The sequence below is a fragment of the Canis lupus genome, chromosome 3, assembly GCF_048164855.1.
Source record: "Canis lupus baileyi chromosome 3, mCanLup2.hap1, whole genome shotgun sequence".
Lineage (NCBI taxonomy): Eukaryota > Metazoa > Chordata > Mammalia > Carnivora > Canidae > Canis > Canis lupus.
In genome coordinates, this window is record NC_132840.1 from 66,773,234 (window position 1) to 66,799,013 (window position 25,780).

Here is a 25,780-nt window from a genome sequence, read left to right on the forward strand (position 1 = left end):
GCTTGTGGTGTTTGGAAGAAGAATGGGTGTTGGAGACAAGCAACTCACGGCATCTGAAACCTAGTAATGGCGCATATTTACTCTGTGCATTTCTGGTAAACTGAAGCTTTTTAAGTTTGTAAAGTAGGGGGAAACCCGGGTGGCTCAGTGGTTTAACGCTGCCTTCAGCCCAGGGCCTGATCCTGGACACCCGGGATCGAGTCCCACGTCGGGCTCCCTGCATGGAGCCTGCTTCTCCCTCTGCCTCTCTCTCTGTCTCTCATGAATAAATAAACAAAATCTTTAAAAAAAAAAAAAAGGTTGTAATGTAGGGATAATGATAATGATAATAAATGCTCAATCTGCTGTGCAGGGTGGGCAATAAAGGGGCAAGGCTCACGTGTGGCATGTATAAGTGCATGATACAGGATAAAGAACTGTACATCTAGTACGGTGCTTGTAGAATACGGGACACTCAATAAATGTCACTTGCCAGTGATTATTTAATATATCAAAGAGACAGTACAAACTCAGTGGTTTCATCTGGCTCATTCTATTCATGAAAGGTAACTAAATGCTGGAGGATATACATGTGTAAACACTTGAAATGTAAGTAAGACACACATTGGATTTTTAAAAAGTAAAAGAATGAGTAGTTTCTGCTTCTAAAGTGTTTAAAGGAGGCTTCCAGAACAATGCAGAGTTTCAGAAAGGCCATGTGAGAAATGTGAAAGATCAAAGGACTCTGGTGTAGACTCTGCCTACAGAGTAAACTCTAATTTATCTGAGCAGGCTGATATGGCTTCTTCCCGAAACCACCAGCCCTACACCATCTCTCCCCATTATGTTTCCCTTAGGATTCTGCAATAGCCTAATCAGATTTTTATTCCCTGAAGTAATAATAATATTCTCAGCCAAAGCTGAAACCGTGTTCTATAATTGTTCCATTTAAGAACAGATTTCCCTCCCAGGGTTCTCCTTTCCCATTGCTGTCACAGGCCAAAATGAGACTCACCAAGACATGTTTGGGCAGATTGTCATTTTCACAAATATTTGGCAGAGAGACTCCAAAGAGCTGTCCCGGCATAGGAGATGTTGGTGACACAGGCAAGTTATCCAGGTGAGTGCTAGAACCCCGCCAGAAAGCCCAATTTATGATAGATCTTCTCCTCTTAAATGTCTTCTGGCCTGAATCTAAGGAAGAAGTGAGATTATTAGGAAAACTATTTTAATTCACTTCGTCTTATTTTTACAATTTTCAATTTATATAATGTTCGTTACTATGGCTGAAAAAGAAAAATGCTTATAGATGTCCTTTGTTACTGACAATTCAAACTAGGAAGTTTCACTGTAATATTTTATAAATTAAGGAAAAAAAATCAAATGTTTGGGTTATTCTCCATCCCAGTTTTGGAACATCACTGGTTGGTTTATTTGATTTTTGGCACTGAATTTTCAAAGGCAAAGAAAAGGCTCTCTTTACTGAACTGTAACAGCTTAAAGCAAAAGATGTTTCATACTAACACCTATATTATCCCATTTTAAAATGAGAGTAGGCATACAAAGAAGTTGAAGATTAAATCAGACCACAATTAAATGGTGAGGAAAGGAAGGGTGGAGGGAGAAGGAAAGGAGAAAGGGAAGAGGAGGATGAGGAGGAGGAAGGAAAAAACCCAAGAGTTGTCTTAAGATGTTCTCTAGAAACAAATAATGCTTTATTAACTTGATGTACCTCTCTACTGCTAAAAACAAAGGCAGGAAGCTAATGTTCTACATTCCCCTCCTCCTTTCTTTCCAACTGCAAAGACCTTTTTTAGGTATCTTTTTAGTTCCTAACTTTAAAAAGCATATTCAAGGCAGCATGGATGGGTGCAAATGTGAGTGAGACTCGTCCTTGCCATGATGAACTTTACAATCTAATGGGAGAACAGGTCTGGTGGTGATGGGAAAAGAAGCAAGTGTATTAATAAATAAAATATCATAAGGGAAGGGCAGAGCACCAAAGGCATTCAGAAGAATGGTAAAGCACATCTACCCACACTAAGAGGGAGGGAGTAATCCTGGAGGCATTTGCATTTGATTTGGATTCTGAATGAACAAAATTTCAACAGAGCACCTGGCATCGTGGTTCACACCTTGTAATTACTCAATAAATCATTCTCAGGCAGTAAGTGAACTGAAGAGAGATTCAGATGGAAAGGGACAGCGTGAACAAAATAGGCAGAAAAAGGTCGACAGTGAATCATGATTTTGTGAGATCACACTGCTAAAAGCATTTTTTGTCATCTGTAGCTAATTTTAACATGAAAGTTGATGGATTTGCACAGGATTTGATTCTTAAAAAAGACAGCTCTATGTTTCCTTGGACCTGTCCACTGACGTCCCCCAGTTCCAAGAACATACATACAGAAAACAAACTCTAGACGAAATGTAAAAATACAAAAGCCTAAAGGCACCAAAGAGTAAAGAGAAGAAGGTGGGTACAGGAGGTAAAAGGTTCGGTACTTGCAAGGGGGAATGGCATGGTATAGGGCAAGTGTCCCATTTTTACAGTTTCCTGTTCTTACAGCTTTTAGCCTGAGGGTGGGCTCCAGGGTGGTAGGGCCACTAAAATCTGGAGGAACCTGCACTCTCGCTGTCTTGAAGAACTACAGAAGGGACACAGATACACCCACAGCAGCTAAAAAGAATGTGTGTGGCATCCCAGAAAGGAAAAAAAAATGAATAGTGGGAGCCCCAAATATCGTGTATAAATTTTGCCCGAATCTCTGGCTGGCCCAGCAGGCACACACAACATGTGAGATTGATTCAAAATGGCTTGAGATTAAGACCAACAGAATGGAGATTTGAGGCTGTGGTGCCTTCAGGTGCCCACATAAGATCTGCCACTATTTTCTCCAGTGAGAGCACATACGAATAGTCATCAAACTCTGTCGTGTGGCCCTGAGAGCCAAGCCAGCACAGGTGATGTTCAGCTGGTGAACACTCCCTAACAACGGGATGCTGAAGAGGTTATCTTTTCAGAGTGGGAATGGCCACACATGTCAAATGCTAATTTCAAATAAGAGTTTTATATAAATGTTTTATATTGTTTAGCTCTAATGTCCCTTAGCATTTTATTTCCTCAGAATAGCCAACTTAAAACAAATACTACAAAAACCAAGTTGTGAGGAGACAGTCAAATAAGTAACATCTAATCAAATGGCCTTCAGACCTTCATCCACCTTTAGCTTCCTTAGAGTACAGTAAGTGCATCATCAGTTCCTTACTTCTTGGTGTAAAAGTCTGCAGCTCTGGAGTCAGGAGCCCAGTTAGACTCCTGGTTCAGATATTTATTTGGGCAAGTTACTTAATGCCAATTTTAAAGACATTATAAGAATATGATCTATACCTTAAAGACTTATTAAGAGGATTAAGTAGGATAATGTACATTAAAATACTACTTTGCAAGGGTATGGGTCACAGCAGTCTTCATTAAAACTGCCAAGACACCAATCTCCTCTCCACAGTGTGTGTCCTCAAATCCATTCTCCATTTAGTGAAACACTCTTGGGAATTGTGTGGACAGAAAGGAATACCAGACTCTGCTTAATTAAAGCACTTCCTGCCCTGACATTCCCAAACTTAACCATTTTAAAAAACAGAGAAGGAAACAAAACCCATTCTTAAACCCAGAAGGGAGGTTCCTGTGTTTACCAATGTCAATCTGCAAATGTTTATTTAATACGTATGTTAAGCAGCTGTGCTCAGTCTAGTTTCCTTACATTTAACCTGGTTTCTTTATTTCTAAAACTATCAGATTTATTTGACTTTTTAGCTTTCAAACACTCCTTAGGAAAAATGCTTCATCATAAAGTTATATACCCAGCTATCCTATGAGTGTTGACAGAGGATAAAGTAGAAAATGGAGTCCTGTACTTCATTATAAATACTTTCAGCTGCAGCCATGCCTTTTGTTATGGACAAAATTCAAGTTTAGAGTTCATGTTCACTCTGGGACCAAGAGAAAAAAAATTTCATTAAAGTTTATTTTCTTGCAGAGCTTGCAATGCATAGCTCGTACTTTCTAAATGTCAAAGGTTGATGAAAAAACATGCTATTGTTTTTATAAAAACATAAAAAATATAAGGGATATGTAATTGTAGAGCAAACTAAATTTTTATAAATCAAACTTTACTAAACAATCCTGGAAAGATTCAAGTTAGTGTTTCTTCATGCTTAAATTAGGGATCTGAATACTAAGAGTTACAATTCTCAAAAGTTTGTGCTTATCAATTATTATGGAAAAAATAATTTAAAAAACCTAATTAGAAATTCTAGAAAGATGGAACTTAGCATCAGGAGAATACAAATCAAAACCACAATGAGATACTACCTCACACCAGCCAGAATGCCTAAAATTAACAAGTCAGGAAACAACAAATGTTGGTAAGGATGTGGAGAAAGGGGAACCCTCTTGCACTGCTGTTGGGAATGCAAGCTGATACAGCCACTATGGAAAACTGTGGAGGTTCCTCAAAAGGCTAAAAATAGAGGTACCCAGCACTGCACTATAGTTATTTATCCCAAAGACACAAATGTAGTGATCTGAAGGGGCACCTGTACCCCAATGTTTATACAGCAATGTCCACAACAGCCAAACTGTGGAAGGAGCTGAGATGTCCATCGACAGATGAATGGATAAAGAAGATGTGGTATATATATACAATGGAAGATTACTTGGCAATCAGAAAGGATGAATACCTACCATTTATGTTAACATAGATGAACTGGAGGGTATTGTGCTGGGCAAAGTCAGTCAGTCAGGGAAAGACAATGATCATATGGTTTCACTCACAGGAGGAAAATACAAAACAATGCAGAGGACCATATGGGAAGGGAGGGAAAAATCAATGGGAAGCAATCAGGACAAACCATGAGTAACTCTTAATCAAAGGAAACAAACTGAGGGTCCTTAGAGGGGAAGGGGGTAATTGGATGGAGGGCACTGGGTGTTATAGGCAATTGATGATTAACTGAACTCTACATCTGAATCTAATGATGTACTATATATTGGCTAACTGATTTTAAACTAAAAAAAAAAAAAAAATTCTAGCAGGATGGAAACGTAGGAAGATCCTGAACTCACTTCCTTTCATGGATGCACCTAGTCTACAGCTAGATATGGAAATACTTCCTCTAAAAACCCCTAAAAACTGGTGGAGCAACACCTTCATACTGGGCAAGTGAGAAGGAAACCACATCAAAGTGGGTAGGAAGAGCTGAGACACAATCTTACCATAAGGTCCACCCCTGACATGGTGATCTGCGATTGGGAGGAAATTCAAAACCTTAAGCTCCTCCATGAGGAGAGAATAGTTTTTTTTTTTACTCCACATTAGATAACTCAACTTCTAAGTCTGGCTGGCACCTGAGAAATGAGTCCCCAAACATATGGTTTTGAAGGCCACCAGGGCTTACACCCATGATGCCCACAGTGTTGTGCCAAACTGAGGAACGGTTCTTGAAAGGCCCATATGCAGATTCTCTGTCCCCACAGCCCAGTGCAGAGGCAGCTCTTTGAAAAGCACCCAGACTTTATGTAAAAGAGCCTCATTTCCTAGTTTTAAAGCATTGGTTTGAGGGGTATGGACTGGGATCCTCTCTGAGGATGGAAGCTTCCTGCTCTCCCTCTGCCTTGTTGATGCTAGGTACATCTCTCTCTCTCATCTCTCTCTGTCTCTCTCTCTCACACACACACACAAATCCCCTTCTAGCAAGTACTGTCTTTATGCTCCAGCTGATGGGTGCCATATTCTATGCTTTCCCTCTGCCTAACTAATGCTGGCATGTGTCATATTTTCCCTTCTTTTTAAATTTTTCTTTTAATTTCCCTTTCCTTTTTAAAATTCTTTTCTTATTTTTCCTTTTCCTCTCCACCCCCTCCTTTTTGGGTAGGTGCCATCTTTGCAGCTTTGCACTCTCCCCCTGCCTTGCTCTAGCCAGTGGACACCATCTGCTCTCCCTCTGCTTGCTCAATGATTGTCTGGCACTGGAGACCACAGGAACTTGCATTTCTGGGTTCCATGAAGCTGTAATAGTCAGAGATAGTTCCTGGCAGATTACCACACCTAGGGCACTCTGCAGACAGCAGACTGAAACACACCCCCATTCTTTCTGTGAAAGAGGCCTACTTGCCAGTCTTGGGGCTAGCTTCAGATATGACATATATCTAGAGGCTTTGAAGGTATTCTCAGGGAATATAGGATGGGAGACACCATCTTTGCCCTTCCCCTCTACTTCCCTATAGGTCACCAGTATCTCCCAGAAAGAAGCTTATTCATTCATCTGGAGCCCTGACTTTTGCCACTACTGCCTAGGGGACATCTCCAGATGGATTAGCTCTAGGAACCAGCAGGGTATATACTTGTGGTCCCACAAGACTGCATATATTTTCATTCTTTAAAAGCTGCTGCCTGGGAGTCTGGCTTCCAATCAGCTTACATCTAGTGCTGAAGGAGATTCCCCCCCACCCCCGCCCCCTTTGGAACACTGACTGCTCTCGGCATAGCCTCAATTACTGGGAGCCATTAACAATAAAATGGGCTGCTTGGACAATCACAGAGGTTGGGAAGACAACCAAGAGCCAGAGCAGGGGTAAATGTTAAGGTTCATCTCCTATACAAGGCCAACCCTTCAAGACTGGGAGAGGTAACTATTTCATTTAATGTATAGAAAGTTGTACAGAGAGTTAAGCAAAATGAAGAAACACAGGAATATTTTAAAAACAAAAGAAAACATAAAATCAAAAAAAAAAAACCCTTAATGAAATAGAAATAAGTAATGATTAAGAGTTCAAAGTAATGGCCATTAAGAAGCTCACTTAATTCAGGAGAAGAATGTATAAATACAGAACTTCAACAAAGAGAAAATACAAGAAAGTTCTAAGTGGAAATCACAGAGCTGAAGAGTACAGAAACTGAACTAAAAAACACAGTAGAAGGGTTCAATAGCAGACTAAAGGAAGTAGAAGAAAGGATCAGTGAACCTGAAAACTGGGCAGAGGAACTCACCTGATCTGAGCAGCAGAAAGAAACAGGGATGAAGAAAGAGAAAAGACAGCTAAAGGGACTTATGGGACAAATATGAAGCAGACTAACATTTGCATTTTAGGATTCCCAAAAGGAAAAGAAAGAGAGAAAGGGGCAGAAAACTTATGTGAAGAAATAAGGCTGAAAACTTCCCTTAAGCTGTGGAAAGAAAGAGACATCTAGATCCAGGAATTCCTGAGAGTTCCAGATAAGATGAATCCAAAAAGACCCATACCAAGACACATTAAACTTAAAATGCTAAAAGTTAAAGACTAGAAAGAATCTTAAAAGCATCAAGAGAGCGGGATGCCTAGGTGGCTCTGCAGTTGAGGGTCTGCTTTCAGCTCAGGGCATGATCCTGGAGTCCAGGGATCGAGTCCCACATTGGGCTCCCTGCATGGAGCACTTCTCCCTCTGCCTATATCTCCACCTCTCTCTCTCTCTCTGTGTCTCTCATGAATAAATAAATAAAATCTTAAAAAAAAAGCATGAAGAGAAAAGCCACTTGTTACATACAAGGGAATCTCCATAAGACTATTTGATCTTTTAGTAAAACTCTGCAGCCTAGAAGGAGTAACATGATATTTGAAGTGCTGAAGGAAAAAAATTTCCAAAGGAGAATATGCTACATAGCAAAGTTATCATTCAGAATTAAAGAAGAAATAAAGTTTCCAGGAAAGCAAGAGCTAAAGGAGTTTATCATTACTAAACCAGCCTTACAAGAAATGTTAAAGGGACTTCTTTAAGATGAATAAAAGGGCACTAATTAGTGATAACTAATTAGTAACATAGAAAAATATAACTCTCAATGGTAATGGTAAACATATAATAAGATAATGGATTGATCACTTATAAAGTTAGTATAAAGGTTAAAAGACAAAAGTAGTAAAAATTAATACGATAATTAGTTAAGGGTTACACTTGGTGAAAATTTGATGTAAAATGTGACATCAAAAATGTGAAACACAGCAGGGGTAGAATAAAAATGGGGAGCTTCAGAAAGTGTCCAAACTTAGTATCAATTTTTTTTTCTTAGTATCAATTTAAAGTAGGAATGTTATAAATTTGTAATGTGTATGCCTCATGGTAACCATCAAACAAAAACCCAGAGAAGATACACAAAAGATAAATGAGAAATTAATCAAAGCATACCACTAAAAAAAATCATCAAACTACAAAGGAAGAGACCCTGAAAAGAAGGAACAGAGGAACTATAAAACTGCCAGAAAAAAAGAACAAAATGGCAATAAGCACATACCTATGAGTAATTACTTTAAATATAAATGGACTAAAAACTCGAATTAGAATGGAAAACATAATGTGGCTGAATGGACCAACAAAAACTTCATGACTCATCCATATGCTACCTCTGAGAGACTGACTTCAGATTTAAGGACATACATAGACTGAAAATGAAGAGACAGAAAAAGATATTCCATGCAAATGGGAAACCAAAAGACAGCTGGAGAAGCTATACTTATAACACACTGGACAAAACAGACTGTAAAGCAGAGTTTGTAATAAGAGGCAAAAAGAAGCTATACTTATATCACACTGGACAAAATAGACTGTAAAGCAGAGTCTGTAATAAGAGGCAAAGAAGGGCATCACACATAATGATAAAGAGGTCAATCCACAAAAGGATATAATGTTTGTAGATATTTATACATCCAAAATAGGAGTACATAAATATATAAAGCAAATACTAACAGACATAAAGGAATCAAATAGATGACAATATAATAATAGTAGAGGATTGTGATACTGCACTTTTATCAATGGATAGATCATCCAGACCAAAAAAAATCAATAAGGAAATACTGGCCTTAAATGACATGGTAGACTAGATGGACTTACCATACATACAGTGCGTGCACTCCACCCAAACAGAACAGAATATACATTCTTCTCAAATGCAAATGGAAAAATTCTCCAGGAGAGATCATATATTAGGCCACAAAAGTAGTTTTAACAAATTTAAGAAGGTGAAGTCATATCAAGTATGTTTTCTGACTATAATGGTTTGAAACTAGAAATTCATTACAAAAAGAAAACTGGAAAATATGTGGAGATTATTCATGAGCTACTGAAAAGCTCATGGGCCAAAAAAATTAAATCAAAATAAAAAATACCTTGACAAGGAATGGGGGCAAGATGGCAGAAGAGTAGGGTCCCCAAATCACCTGTCCCACCAAATTACCTAGATAACCTTCAAATCATCCTGAAAATCTACGAATTCGGCCTGAGATTTAAAGAGAGAACAACTGGAATGCTACAGTGAGAAGAGTTCGTGCTTCTATCAAGGTAGGAAGACGGGGAAAAAGAAATAAAGAAATAAAAGGCATCCAAGGGGGAGGGGCCACACGAGGAGCTGGGCTGAGGCCGGGGCGAGTGTCCCCAGGACAGGAGAGCCCCGTCCCGGAGAAGCAGGAGCTGCACCAACCTTTCCAGGCTGAAAGGGGCTTGCAGGGAGTTAGAGCAGGACCCCAGGAGGGCGGGGATGCCCTCGGGCTCCCTGGGACACTACAGACACCTGCGCCCCGGGAGAGTGCGCCACACCCCGCGGCCGAGCTCCCTAAAAGACTGCAGCACGCACGGCTGGACCTGGAGCAGCTCGGAGGGGCTCGGGCAGAGGAAGAGTCTCCGCGGAGGGGGCTGCGGGGCGGGAACGGGAATCCAACAGTGGAGCACAGGGCGCCGGACACAGCCCAGGATTCGGTCTCCCCCCCGGGACAGGCAGAGGCTGGGAGGGCCCAGGACCACAAGGACCCTCCTGCCCTGAGCTGAGCAGATCAGCAGCCCCGCCCGGAGCCTCCAGGCCCTGCAGATGGAGAGCTCCAGAGTTACTGCGGGAGCTGACTCCAGGGCTCCAGAGCTGGCCCCGCCACTGTGGTTGTTCCTCCTGGGGCCTCACGGGGTAAACAACCCCCACTAAACCCTGCACCAGGCAGGGGCAGAGCAGCTCCCCCAAGTGCTAACACCTGAAAATCAGCACAACAGGCCCCTCCCCCAGAAGACCAGCTAGACGGACAAGTTCCAGGGGAGTCAAGGGACTTAAAGTATACAGAATCAGAAGATACTCCCCCGTGTGTTATTTTTTTCTTTTTGATTTCTGATTGCTTCCCCCACCCCCTTTTTTTACCTTTCTTTCTTTTTCTTTCTCTTTTTCTTCTCTTTTTTCCTTTTTTTCTTCCTTTTTTCTTTTTCTCTTTTCTTTCCTTCTCTCTCTTTTTCTCCTTTTCCCAATACAACTTGTTTTTGGCCACTCTGCACGAGCAAAATGACTAGAAGGAAAACCTCACCTCAAAAGAAAGAATCAGAAACAGTCCTCTCTCCCACAGAGTTACAAAATCTGGATTACAATTCAATGTCAGAAAGCCAATTCAGAAGCACTATTATACAGCTACTGGTGGCTCTAGAAAAAAGCATAAAGGACTCAAGAGACTTCATGACTGCAGAATTTAGATCCAATCAGGCAGAAATTAAAAATCAATTGAATGAGATGCAATCCAAACTAGAAGTCCTAACAACGAGGGTTAACGAGGTGGAAGAACGAGTGAGTGACATAGAAGACAAGTTGATGGCAAAGAGGGAAACTGAGGAAAAAAGAGACAGACAATTAAAAGACCATGAAGACAGATTAAGGGAAATAAACGACGGCCTGAGGAAGAAAAACCTACATTTAATTGGGGTTCCCGAGGGCGCCGAAAGGGCCAGAGGGCCAGAATATGTATTTGAACAAATTCTAGCTGAAAACTTTCCTAATCTGGGAAGGGAAACAGGCATTCAGGTCCAGGAAATAGAGAGATCCCCCCCTAAAATCAATAAAAACCGTTCAACACCTCGACATTTAATAGTGAAGCTTGCAAATTCCAAAGATAAAGAGAAGATCCTTAAAGCAGCAAGAGACAAGAAATCCCTGACTTTTATGGGGAGGAGTATTAGGGTAACAGCAGACCTCTCCACAGAGACCTGGCAGGCCAGAAGAGCTGGCAGGATATATTCAGGGTCCTAAATGAGAAGAACATGCTACCAAGAATACTTTATCCAGCAAGGCTCTCATTCAAAATGGAAGGAGAGATAAAGAGCTTCCAAGACAGGCAGGAACTGAAAGAATATGTGACCTCCAAACCAGCTCTGCAAGAAATTTTAAGGGGGACTCTTAAAATTCCCCTTTAAGAAGAAGTTCAGTGAAACAATCCACAAAAACAAGGACTGAATAGATATCATGATGACACTAAACTCGTATCTGTCAATAGTAACTCTGAACGTGAACGGGCTTAATGACCCCATCAAAAGGGCACAGGGTTTCAGACTGGATAAAAAAGCAGGACCCATCTATTTGCTGTCTACAAGAGACTTATTTTAGACAGAAGGACACCTACAATCTGAAAATAAAAGGTTGGAGAACCATTTACCATTCAAATGGTCCTCAAAAGAAAGCAGGGGTAGCCATCCTTATATCAGATAAACTAAAATTTACCCCGAAGACTGTAGTGAGAGATGAAGAGGGACACTATATCATACATAAAAGATCTATCCAACAAGAGGACTTAACAATCCTCAATATATATGCCCCGAGTGTGGAAGCTGCCAAATATTTAAACCAATTAATAACCAAAGTGAAGAAATACTTAGATAATAATACACTTATACTTGGTGACTTCAATCTAGCTCTTTCTACCCTCGATAGGTCTTCTAAGCACAACATCTCCAAAGAAATGAGAGCTTGAAATGATACACTGGACGAGATGGATTTCACAGAAATCTACAGAACTTTACATCCAAACTCAACTGAATACACATTCTTCTCAAGTGCACATGGAGCTTTCTCCAGAATAGACCACATATTGGGTCACAAATCGGATCTGAACCGATACCAAAAGATTGGGATCGTCCCCTGCATATTCTCAGACCATAATGCCTTGAAATTAGAACTAAATCACAACAAGAAGTTTGGAAGGACCTCAAACATGTGGAGGTTAAGGACCATCCTGCTAAAAGATAAAAGGGTCAACCAGGAAATTAAGGAAGAATTAAAAAGATTCATGGAAACTAATGAGAATGAAGATACAACCGTTCAAAATCTTTGGGATGCAGCAAAAGCAGTCCTAAGGGGGAAATACATCGCAATACAAGCATCCATTCAAATACTGGAAATAACTCAAATACAAAAGCTAACCTTACACATAAAGGAGCTAGAGAAAAAACAGCAGATGGACCCTACGCCCAGCAGAAGAAGAGAGTTAATTAAAATTCGAGCAGAACTCAACGAAATCGAGACCAGAAGAACTGTGGAACAGATCAACAGAACCAGGAGTTGGTTCTTTGAAAGAATTAAGATAGATAAACCATTAGCCAACCTTATTAAAAAGAAGAGAGAGAAGACTCAAATTAATAAAATCATGAATGAGAAAGGAGAGATCACTACCACCACCAAGGAAATACAAACGATTTTAAAAACATATTATGAACAGCTATACGCCAATAAATTAGGCAATCTAGAAGAAATGGACGCATTCCTGGAAAGCCACAAACTACCAAAACTGGAACAGGAAGAAATAGAAAACCTGAACAGGCCAATAACCAGGGAGGAAATTGAAGCAGTCATCAAAAACCTCCCAAGACACAAGAGTCCAGGGCCAGATGGCTTCCCAGGGGAATTTTATCAAACGTTTAAAGAAGAAACCATACCTATTCTCCTAAAGCTGTTTGGAAAGATAGAAAGAAATGGAGTACTTCCAAATTCATTCTATGAGGCCAGCATCACCTTAATTCCAAAACCAAAGATCCCACCATAAAGGAGAATTACAGACCAATATCCCTGATGAACATGGATGCAAAAATTCTCAACAAGATAGTAGCCAATAGGATCCAAAAGCACATTAAGAAAATTATTCACCATGACCAAGTAGGATTTATCCCCGGGACACAAGGCTGGTTCAACACTCGTAAAACAATCAATGTGATCAATCATATCAGCAAGAGAAAAACCAAGAACCATATGATCCTCTCATTAGATGCAGAGAAAGCATTTGACAGAATACAGCATCCATTTCTGATCAAAACTCTTCAGAGTGTAGGGATAGAGGGAACTTTCCTTGAAATCTTAAAAACCATCTACGAAAAGCCCACAGCAAATATCATTCTCAATGGGGAAGCACTGGGAGCCTTTCCCCTAAGATCAGGAACAAGACAGGGATGTCCACTCTCACCACTGCTATTCAACATAGTACCGGAAGTCCTAGCCTCAGCAATCAGACAACAAAAAGATATTAAAGGCATTCAAATTGGCAAAGAAGAAGTCAAACTCTCCCTCTTTGCCGATGACATGATACTCTGCATAGAAAACCCAAAAGCCTCCACCCCAAGATTGCTAGAACTCATACAGCAATTTGGTAGCATGGCAGGATACAAAATCAATGCCTAGAAATCAATGGCATTTCTATACACTAACAATGAGACTGAAGAAAGAGAAATTAAGGAGTCAAACCCACTTACAATTGCACCCAAAAGCATAAGATACCTAGGAATAAACCTAACCATAGAGGTAAAGGATCTATACCCTAAAAACTATAGAACACTTCTGAAAGAAATTGAGGAAGACACAAAGATATGGACAAATATTCCATGCTCATGGATTGGCAGAATTAATATTGTGAAAATGTCAATGTTACCCAGGATAATTTACACGTTTAATGCAATCCCTATCAAAATACCATGGACTTTCTTCAGAGAGTTAGAACAAATTATTTTAAGATTTGTGTGGAATCAGAAAAGACCCTGAATAGCCAGGGGAATTTTAAAAAAGAAAACCATAGCTGGGGGCAACACAATGCCAGATTTCAGATTGTACTACAAAGCTGTGGTCATCAAGACAGTGTGGTACTGGCACAAAAACAGACACATAGATCAATGGAACAGAATAGAGAACCCAGAAGTGGACCCTGAACTTTATGGGCAACTAATATTCGATAAAGGAGGAAAGACTATCCATTGGAAGAAAGACAGTCTCTTCAATAAATGGTGCTGGGAAAATTGGACATCCACATGCAGAAGAATGAAACTAGACCACTCTCTTTCACCATACACAAAGATAAACTCAAAATGGATGAAAGATCTAAATGTGAGACAAGATTCCATCAAAATCCTAGAGGAGAACACAGGCAACACCCTTTTTGAACTCGGCCTCAGTAACTTCTTGCAAGATACATCCATGAAGGCAAAAGAAACAAAAGCAAAAATGAACTATTGGGACTTCATCAAGATAAGAAGCTTTTGCACAGCAAAGGATACAGTCAACAAAACTCAAAGACAACCTACAGAATGGGAGAAGATATTTGCAAATGACATATCAGATAAAGGGCTAGTTTCCAAGATCTATAAAGAACTTATTAAAGTCAACACCAAAGAAACAAACAATCCAATCATGAAATGGGCAAAAGACATGAAGAGAAATCTCACAGAGGAAGACATCGACATGGCCAACATGCACATGAGAAAATGCTCTGCATCACTTGCCATCAGGGAAATACAAATCAAAACCACAATGAGATACCACCTCACACCAGTTAGAATGGGGAAAATTAACAAGGCAGGAAACAACAAATGTTGGAGAGGATGTGGAGTAAAGGGAACCCTCTTACACTGTTGGTGGGAATGTGAACTGGTGCAGCCACTCTGGAAAACTGTGTGGAGGTTCCTCAAAGAGTTAAAAATAGACCTGCCCTATGCCCCAGCAATTGCACTGTTGGGGATTTACCCCAAAGATTCAGATGCAATGAAACGCTGGGACACCTGCACTCCGATGTTTCTAGCAGCAATGTCCACAATAGCCAAACTGTGGAAGGACCCTCAGTGTCCATCGAAAGATGAAGGGATAAAGAAGATGTGGTCTATGTATACAATGGAATATTACTCAGGCATTAGAAACGACAAATACCCACCATTTGCTTCAACGTGGATGGAACTGGAGGGTATTATGCTGAGTGAAGTAAGTCAATTGGCGAAGGATAAACAGTGTATGTTCTCATTCATTTGGGGAATATAAATAATAGTGAAAGGGAATATAAGGGAAGGGAGAAGAAATGTGTGGGAAATATCAGAAAGGGAGACAGAACATAAAGACTCCTAACTCTGGGAATCGAACTAAGGGTAGTGGAAGGGGAGGAGGGCGGGGGGTGGGGGTCAGTGGGTGACGGGCACTGAGGGGGACACTTGATGGGATGAGCACTGGGTGTTATTGTGTATGTTGGTAAATTGAACACGAATAAAAAATTAATTTATTAAAAAAATACCTTGACACAAATAAAAATGTAAATACCACATACTAAATCTTAAGGGACACAGCAAAAGCAGTTAATTGTAATAGGAAAAGTTCATATAAATAAATGCCCATCCCAAGAAATGAGAAAAATCTGAAATAAACCACCTAAATTTACATTTCAAGGAACTAGAAAAAGAATAAACAAAGCCCAAAGTTAGTAGAAGGAAGGAAATTGCAAAGATTAGAGCAGCAATAAATGAAACAGAGACTAAAGTAATAAGTGATAAATCAATGAAAACAAGAGCTGCTTCTTTGAAAAGATAAAGAAAATTGTCAAATCTTTAGCTAGCTCACTGAGAAAAAGAAGGCTCAAATAAAATCAGAAAGGAAAGAGGAGACAATACAGGTGATACTACAGAAATATAAAAGATAGTAAGAGACTACTATGAATAATTATACACCAACAAATTGGACAATGTAGGAGAAATGAATAAATTCCTAGAAATATACAACCTTACAAACCTGAAAAATGGAAGAAGTAGAAAATCTAAACAGACCAATTACTCATAAGGAAATTGAATCAGTAAAGTCCTCTCTACAAACAAAACACCAGGACCAAATGGCTTAACCTGGGGAATTCTACCAAATAGGCAAAGAGGATTAATACAAATCCTTCTCAAACTCTTCCACAAAATAGAAGAAGGAACACTGTGAAATTCATTTTAAAAGGCCAGCACTGCCCTGATACCAAAACCAAAGACAGAGGAAAGGAAATTACGGGCCAATATCCCTAATGAACACAGATGCAAAAGTCTCAAGAATCTATTAGCAAACCAAATTCAGCAATACATTAGAAGGATCATCTGCCAGGTTCAATTTATTCTGGGGATGAAAGGATGGTTCAACACTGGCAAATCAATCAATGTGGTGCAACACATTACCAAAGTAAAGGATAAAAATCATACAATCATTTCAATAGACACAGGAAAAGCATTTGACTATGAGCATGGCTGCTCAATACAGCAAACTACAGTGACATATTTATATCTGGATGGTGTTTTGAGTGGCTTGTATATCCTGATACTGTAAAATTTTAATTTTTCATTACCTGTCATGTCTAGTGTTGAGCTTTTAAGGCACAGAGAGAGCTGTGTGGATGACTTTATTATTATAATAAATAACAGGATCCCTGGGTGGTGCAGCGGTTTAGTGCCTGCCTTTGGCCCAGGGCGTGATCCTGGAGACCCGAGATCGAATCCCACATCGGGCTCCTGGTGCATGGAGCCTGCTTCTCCCTCTGCCTATGTCTCTGCCTCTCTCTCTTTCTCTCTCTGTGACTATCATAAATAAATAAAAAAAAAGAAATATAATAAATAGCAAAGTATTGTGCTAATCATGCAATGATGTAACAGTTGTGGTAGAAGAACACAATATATGTTGATATTATACCAGGAACTCATCACAATATTCCCAACTTGGAAAAAGTAAGGATTATAAGAATTCAGAATATTTTTTAAAAAGATTTTTATTCATTTATTTGAAAGAAAGAGACAATACAAGCAGGGGATAGAGGCACAGGGAGAAGCAGAGTCCCCACTGAGCAGGAGCCCAATGTAAGACTTGACCCTGGACCCCAGGATCATGACCTGAGCTGAAGGCAGACAGTTAGCCCACTGAGCCACCCAGGTGCCCCAAGAATTCATAATATTTAAAATGAAATATTTCAGCACTGTAGAATTTCTTCCCCAAAATAAAAACAAAAAACAAAAAATGAGGTTCCAACAAAAGTCAGTCTCTGAGTAGCTCATTGTTAGTAATAGAAGGAAAACTATTTACCAACAGGGAGCTACTTAAATTTTCTGTGTTTGCAGTAGATGAAGATGTGTACAGAGAAACTAGACTTAAGACTATTAGCCTTATGGTGAGAACAGCTCCTTGAATAGTTGACATTCCCAGCAATAAGAAACTAAAAAACAGGACAAATTATTTCGGGCCACTATCCTTTGTTCTTGAATAGTTGGCAGATGCTACCAATACTGCTCAGTTGTTTATTCAAGAAGTCAGTGCTTTGTTTGAAGTGACTGAGTTATTAGCCTTGAATAGTCTTGCATGGGACAACCATAGGTGAGAATATTTTCAAAGAATTTAAGAAATTAAGAATACTTCACTACAACCTAAAGTGCAATCTGCTTTGGTGGTAAAAGTGTGTGGAGCAGAAAAAGATGTAATTTGACAAATTTACAAAGCTCATGAAAATGCAGTGTTTACTGCCTATAATGGTTGTTCATTATGTTATTCATCAGTAGTATTGTGTGGGAAATATACGCATCTATCATGTGTTACTGCATCAGCAGTGTCAACAGTAAACTTCATCCACTGGGCTTACCTACTGCCATTTCTGTGAATTTCTGTGAGTAGCCTGCATGCTATTACATGGCATCTGAATGGCTTAGTAGGGATAAAGCTGTACAGTGATTTTTGAACTTATAGCTGAGACTGAAATTTTTATGAATGAGAAAAATTTTCCTAGTGGTGAATGGCTTTGGAAATTAGTTTTTATTGAAAATTTGATGATGTTTCTTAATGAATTTAACCTAAATTACAAGGCAAAAAATGCTTACATATAAAACCTTTGAAAGTTTCATTTTGAGACAAGTGACATTTAATCACAACTGACAACGTTGAGCTGTTTTTACACTTCTCATGCTGTGAAAAGTTAAAAGAACCAAGATCTCCATTCTTAAATTTGTAGCAGATATATTTTCTGAGCTCAGAGTATAGTTCCAGGGGTATTTAACCCTCAATGCAAGTACAAAGGAAATTTCCATATTTCAAGATCCTTTAAATGTGTAATCAAGGAGCTTCTAATTTTCAAAAGTAAGTGATTAATGCGCAATGACGTGCTAAAAGGCAAATATCAAAAGAATAACAAATTCGACAAATGTCTCAGAAGAGGGGAATATGCTCAATTAAAATTATATGCTTTTAGAATGAAATCAGTATTTGGCACTACCTATCTATGTGAAAAGATATTTTCAAAGATGATAAAACATATAAAATCTTATTACAGATCAGAACATTTTGCATTCAATTATTAACTTAGTACTCCAATTAAGCAATATGTTATTCCCCCAGAAGAATTTAATTCATCTTATTACTAGACCTGTATTACATGAAATTATACTCAATTACTATATATTAAACATCATCAATAAAAAAAATGAGTGGAAACTTGTTTTCTCTTTTGTCATATAAGTACCTACATAATTTACTTGATTTTGTGTTTTGACATGCAAAGTTTACCATCTGACCCTTTACAGAAAAAGTCTGCTGATCCCTGATTTAAATTAGTGGTTTCCAAAACAGCTATTCATCAAAATCTTATGTGTTAAAATAACACAGAACTGGTTCACCTGTAATAGGTGATTCTGATGCCCAGCTATGTTGGCACCACTGGTCTGTGATTACTCCATCCCTGATACTATTTACTATGAATCACCTTATAGTTGCGACCACTACTATCCTAACTTCCAAGAGGGAGAATCAGGATTAATAAACAGAGAGTGCAAGTCATTGGCAAAATTGGGTAAAACCCTTAGGATTTCTGACTCCCAGTTATTGGTCAAATTACTTAAAATTGAAAAGGGACACAGAGAAATAGTTTTAAAAAACTGAATATAAAGGGAGAAGAGTAAGATACTCTCCTCAGCTTAGTTATAAAGGCAACATTCCGTTTATATCTTTAAAGAATAACAGCATACCTATTAATAAATAAATTCATTTGACAAATATTTATTGAGTACTTACTTATATATGCCAACCACTGTTCCAGGTGCTGGGAATATAGTGGTGAACAAGACATACCAAAGTACCTGCCTTCACAGAGCCCACATATTAGTGGATGCAAAACTATAATGTGTCTATCATACCCCTACAGAATGGCCCAAAGATGTGAGGAAACAGGCTTGGAGTCCCCAGGACTCAGTCTGCCATCCTAAGAGAGAAGGTGACTGGTGCATGTACAGCTTCTATAGCTGTGTTACAATCCTGAGTGGAGGACTTCAGTGAACTATGAAGTCTGAGGCTAGGTTATCACCACTGAGTGACAGGTGGGAGTGTGCCTGCGTGGAGGAATGCAGATGAAAAGAGCTGCCATGTTCATCGGATCCCCCAGCAGGTTCGAACTGACAAAGGTTGCAACATCAGTTTTCTGCTACCCCACTCACATTTAAGCCTGTATGACACGTTTTATTCTGTTCCCTACTCAATCTCACTTTCAGACTGAGGGCTTAAAGTTCAAATTTGGGTTAGGGTAAATAATGGTCCTCTTACTGTTGAGTATCATTTTTATCATTCTAGAATCTTTATTATGGGGTGGGAACAAGCAATGGCTAGATTCATAGGGAATTTAGATTAGATTAGTAGACCAAGGAGACATTTCTGTGGAAATATCTTAGTTTTCACACACTTATCCATACAAGACCCATCACAGTCTCCTGACACCCATCATCCACAGGCTGGGGAACACATAGTGTGACAACGTGTTACAGTACAGAAAGGGCCTTTGACGGGTCTGTAGTATGGCACAGGGCCTTGGACACTGCGGTGAGCATAAGGCTAAAGGGGAAAGAATAGTGAAGAGGCAAGGAATGGACGGTGCTGCTACTTGCTGCTGATTCCAAGTCCATCACACCTACTGCTGATTTATAAAATTATCCATATTTTCCTTCAAAACACATAGGAAGTTAAAAAGAAAAAATATCTCAACGGGCTAGAAGTTTGGGCCTTTGCCTTTGTACTAACTTTGTTTTTAAGAATAAAAACTTTTGCTAAACAAAGTCTCCACAAAGGAGGAGAAGCAACTTACCACTTAGTTGCTGGGCTGCAGCCAGGCGGCTGGGCTTCAGGATGAACTGACACTGTGCCTCCCGAGGCAGCTGCTCCGTGAGGAGGGACTCCTGAAGGCTGGACGGTGCACTGGAGCCTTTTGACCCCTGTGTCAGGACCATCGTGTCTCGAAGATGGCTCATTTTAATTCCATAGGGATATTCGTGCCCTACACAGAGAAAAATCTCAATGTAGACTTTAGGCTGACAGGCACCATGAGCATGTGTGCTATCTACTAGAATGCACTGCAATTTGCGGCTGGGACTTCTGGAATAAAGAATCCTTTTGTCAACTGAATGATCACTATGCATGCTCTTAGACTTGGAGACTACTGCATAATGCAGGTGTCCCTATCAAAGTAGTTTTAAGCAGGTGGTGGGAAGAGGGCAGAAAAAAGCAAAAAGCAAAAAACAACTTTAGAGAGTATCTTCTTTGGAGTGCACAGATTAGTTTGTGAGCTGCAGGATGCTGATTTTTACTATGTTTGCATCCAAGACTATTTAAAGGTATTTGAGTTCTCCTTTGACACTAACTGTATCTGTAAATCTTCAGCAAATCCTTGACATCTCTCAGCCTTAAATTCACGGTTTAAGATATTTACCCTACTTATCACACAGTGATAAGGATCAAATAAGTAAACTTTAATGGTTAGTATTATCTAAATAGTAAGGGCAAAGAACTATGTATTTTGAGCATCACTATTACTGCTATAATTCAACACAAGACATGTGTCTGAAAAAGATATTTCATTACTTCTTATCAGTTATATAATCAGAGTTACTCCAGAGCATCAGGACTAGTTTGTTTGATTTATGCTTCCCTCCCACTGTTGCCCTCTGAGGGTGTGTTCACAGGCAATAATCAGAAGGAAGACTGCAGGGCATTAGAAACACAGAAACAGGATTCAAAAAGGAATCTGCGAACTACAAAAACTAAACTCTGGACATTTAACTGCAACAAGACTTTTTGCTCTTTAGTTTTTTCAGTGATTGCATTTTCTTAACTTACAGCTTCAAGTACCACTGTGCTGTAGATTTGCCTTTTTAAATATAGAGAATAAGTTCTCTTCTTTTTTTTTAAAATAAGTTCTCTTCTATTCCTAATTTAACACTGAATCTAACTCTGAACTCTTCCTTTTCCTTTCCATCTAGCATAAGTATACAATATCAATGTTCCAATAATATCGAGGATTACAGCTGCTTCCAGGGATTAAGGGCCAAAAAAAAAAAATAGCCAGCAGCTAAACTACAATTGAAGTTTCCAAGGCACACTGAAATATACAGTGGAGAATTTTTGCTAAATCATGTTATTTTCTTTTTTCAGTGAGAATTAACAGTGAAGTTTGAAGCTGTTTTAAGCTCAAAAGCTACCACCTAAAGAATTTTAATTATTTTATGAAAACAATTATTTAAGTATTTGCTTTTATTTTATTTTTTTAAACATTTTATTTATTTATTCACGAGAGACACAGAGAGAGAGAGACAGAGACACAGGCAGAGGGAGAAGCAGGTTCCCTGCAGGGAGCCAAATGCAGGACCCGACCCTAGGGCCCCTGGGATCACTTCCTGAGCCAAAGGCAGACCCTAGGACCCCTGGGATCACTCCCTGAGCCAAAGGCAGACGTTCAACCACTGAGACATCCAGGTGCCCCTGAGCATTTGATTTTAATCACAACTTGGTTGCTCACTTGGTTTTCACAAAAATGACAACTTAAAAAAGAAACCAGAAATGCAGTGAATTTTGGCCTCCAACATGTGCATGACATATATAAAATATATATTTTAAGTCTGAGTATATATATTTTATGAAAAGTTTGGTTTTTGATTACTCAGATCCCTTGAAACATCCTGAATTACACAGTAGTGATCTCTCATGTAAATGAAAGGATTACATGAGATATCACATATAGTATGCTTTTCACAGTACATGGCTGATAGTGAGCATTTAAAAATTGTTAGCAGAAATCATCATCTTCATTTTTATTACTATCATCATCTCAAGATCTACTACAGATACTGTCCCTTATTTTAATTGCTATATTTCTATTAACCACATGGAGTGACCTTACTGATCAAGAAGTATTTTTTAGCTGAACGATTTAAACAAGGTGAGATGCAATCTATTTAACCAATAATTCCTTAAAACAAATTCTGGGAAATCTGTCTAGAGAAATAGCAGTTTTGAAGTGATAACTGGTAAGTCAGTGAATATTTTTAAGGACTCTAAATGGGTTAATCTCATTTTCATTCTGATGCCTTGGGCAGGTTTTGAATATGCATTAATCAATTAAGAGGTATGACGGGATTATAGATAATCTTACAGAGGCAATGTAATATGAAGAAAAGGGAACAGGAAATTCAAGACTTGAATGTGAAAAATAAATATGCAGGGAAAAGGAATACCAGTACATATTGTTTTTTTATAGAAAAAAAATTTAAAAAGGTTTGCAAAATACCTCTGTTTTTAAGGTAAAAGAGCAAAAAGGGAAATTTACATTTCTCTTCCCAACTAACTCTACCATTAGTTGCTTGAGTGAAGAGACAGTTATTTGCCTAGCACTTAGGAAATGGTTGATAGGTATGTATCGAATGAATAAATAAATATGAGATTTAATATTTGATGGTACTTACATTTAGGACCACATGACCAATTCTCTGAGACATTTAGTCATAATTAAAATACAACTCCATCTTAGATTTTTGAAGAAACTTACCAATAAGTGGGTATGGTGCCTCTTCTTTGCCAGAATTGACCCATAATTGGTAATCTCTCTCAGACCCCTTGGGGATAAAAGAAGTAATAATAAATAATAATAATAATAATAATAATAATAATAATAATAATTCTTTCATGTTTGGTAATTGACTAAGAACACTTTTTAAAATTTTTTGCATTATTATGTTTTGTTAAAAAGTAGGACAATATAAACACTATTCAGGTTCATGGGGGTGGATATGGTTTTTAAAGATGGCAATGCTGATTGCTACAACCTATCTTCCCTTGTCTCATCCTTAGCAGAGGACTCAGGAGTCCTGCTCTTTTTCCCTAGTGATGACAGGGGATCCACAGACTGCAATGGAAACAGGCCCTCATGATGACAGGTAGCCCACAGAACATAAAATTATAAGCCTCTTTACAAAACAGAAAGAATGTCCTGGTTTTCTATAAGGTTAATCTCTTCTTTAGAATCCTGACTTCTGCTATATCTCTGGACTTCTCAGAGAATACTGGACTTAATCTCCAACAGGCCCCTGCAAAGACACCTTGTTATCCAGAAAGCCAAAACACTGCTGTGTCTGATGAAAAAGTAAAATCTCAAAGGCTAATTACTTATGCAGCTATTTCTGGGCAGAAAAGAAAATGACCAAGAGGCTCTGAGGAGATAGGTAGCTGGCATCTACACTGATTTTATTTTGGGCAAGTCCAGTCCTGGGGACAGAAGGGACAAGAATTCAGTCTAGAGAATATGCCCACTCATAGAAAACAATGAGATTGTTCACCAGCAGAATTACAGCCCAGCAATACTAAAAATTTCACTTCAAAGAAGTAATACTAAATTATGTACACTTTGCTGCATCATCTAGGAGAGGATAAAGAAAAATGTTTTAATTGGCAATATTCAATATTCTTGCCTTTATTTTTTGATGAAAAATCATGGTCCTGACCTTATAATGGAAGGTCCTGGCTGTGGAGAGTAACCTCTGGCTCCCTCCCCTACACTGTCACTTCTTTCCCCATCCTTGACTCAAAAAATTTTATTGCAAATAGGGAGTGCAAGCAATCTAATGAAAATCCTTTATTTTTTGTCATATCTGAAAACTATAATAATCCATTAGAATAGAACAGTATAACCAAATAGCCTCAATTCTTAATTATAATGAATAGAAATATTTTTGGTCTCAGGAGATGGATCACTCTTTCATAGGAAAAGCATAAATGAGTCATGTCATTAATCTCCCTTCCTTTTCCTCAAACTACTTACTTTCTTCCAAGATATAAACACATAAGCTTAGAAGTCAATGCAGAAGTGCCTCTTTTATCAGTGTATATAAATCTAATTATACCTTAAATGTATTATTAAATTTAACTAAAAGAAGCTAGATTTCTTAAAAACAATCAGATTTCTTACTCTGAAGTCTGATTTCTCTGAGTACTTACTTAAGGGCTTATGATAACACTGTGTACAAGTAAATCTAAATACAACTTATGAGACTGCAGCATATCTAAACATCTGCTATGTTACATCAAAGTAATACTGTCCACATTTACAGAGAACCTTACTCAGAAAATGGTGTTATTCGAGTGCTTCCTTTAGCTTCCAACCCTCAGAAGGTCATTCCTGTTAATATGAGGCCCACCATGTGGTGTTTATTTACTAGTAGGGAGGAAATAAGGAGAACTTTCCAGTGTTCTTCCTACCTCATCTTCAAATATGCCAATCTTTTCCATTAATAAAATCTGAACTTAATAAAATTTCAAAAACTCACCTTTGCCCAACAAAACAGAAGGAAGAAGAAGCTAAATGCAAAATGGGGGGAAATGTGGTATGCACACTAAAGCTCTTTAACTCCACAACTGAATTCAAAGCTTGTTTTTTAATTTACCAAACCGTTAGAGGTACCAGCCATCTCATCTCCTGGATCTATAGCATATGGATGTTAGCTATGTGTTCTTCATGTATAAATCCTACTACAGAGCAAATCCTTCAGAATTTATCATCTTAAAACTGATGAAATCTTGGGATAATAGGAAAACAATTAGGTGAAGGAGAAGAATCAGAAAAGGAGATAGGGAAAAGAGAAGAACAGTCATAGAGTGACAAGTGGGAAGGAGTTTAGAACATTCTCATTAGAATCTTACACCAAGAACCTCCCCCCCATATAGTATATGTATATAGCATATACAATAAAAATACATTATCATCATTCTAAAACTATAGCCTTATTTTATTACACTTTCTAGTTCACATAGGTCTTACAATGTCAGTAGAAGAGTAGCATCTAATAAGCTTTACTGTCCTTTTTTTCTCCATTTTTGGGACTAAAAACCAAGAATTTGGTATCACTAATAATAAGCCATCTTATGATAAAAGGGATAATATTTATATGACTCTAAAGTATCAAAGTTTGTTTTTAATTAAGAATATTTAGTAGAGTAACTTACAGTTATCCCTAGCATTGGTAGTGACATGTTGATAACTTCATTTGCTGTATCTGAATTTGTTACTGTTATAGTTTTAGACTGCAGAAAAAAAATAAGAAATATAGTTTGAATAGATAATTATTATGAAATGATTACCTAAAAGCAAATTTTGATTTCAAGTGTTAACAGCATAAAGCATATGACTTAAGTGGAACAACATATCCTTGACGATAATTTACTTTCATTCCATTATATCTTATGCCTTTTGATAAAACATCTATATCTCTTAATATAAAGAATATGTAGCACGCAAAATATGAGACCTTAAGCAAGAAACAAGAAGATTAACTACATATGAGAGTACATGGACTACCTTTCCAACAACCCCACTCCTGCCAAATCTAGTGAAGTTGGTCCCCTATAACATCTTCATAAT

General features: G+C 38.4%; 1 protein-coding gene across 6 annotated transcripts in view; it reads right to left on the reverse strand.

The window, feature by feature from the left end:
• ARHGAP20 (Rho GTPase activating protein 20) overlaps nucleotides 1-25,780 on the reverse strand; it is a 141,096-nt gene that overhangs the window by 13,865 nt on the left and 101,451 nt on the right. For all 6 annotated transcript variants that reach the window (XM_072821914.1, XM_072821910.1, XM_072821916.1 and 3 more), the window contains 4 exons: nucleotides 25,366-25,443; nucleotides 22,916-22,982; nucleotides 20,183-20,371; nucleotides 995-1,173 (listed from right to left, as the gene is read on the reverse strand). In XM_072821914.1, the coding sequence (XP_072678015.1) occupies nucleotides 995-1,173; nucleotides 20,183-20,371; nucleotides 22,916-22,982; nucleotides 25,366-25,443 (513 nt within the window). The remainder of the gene's footprint in view (nucleotides 1-994; nucleotides 1,174-20,182; nucleotides 20,372-22,915; nucleotides 22,983-25,365; nucleotides 25,444-25,780) is intronic.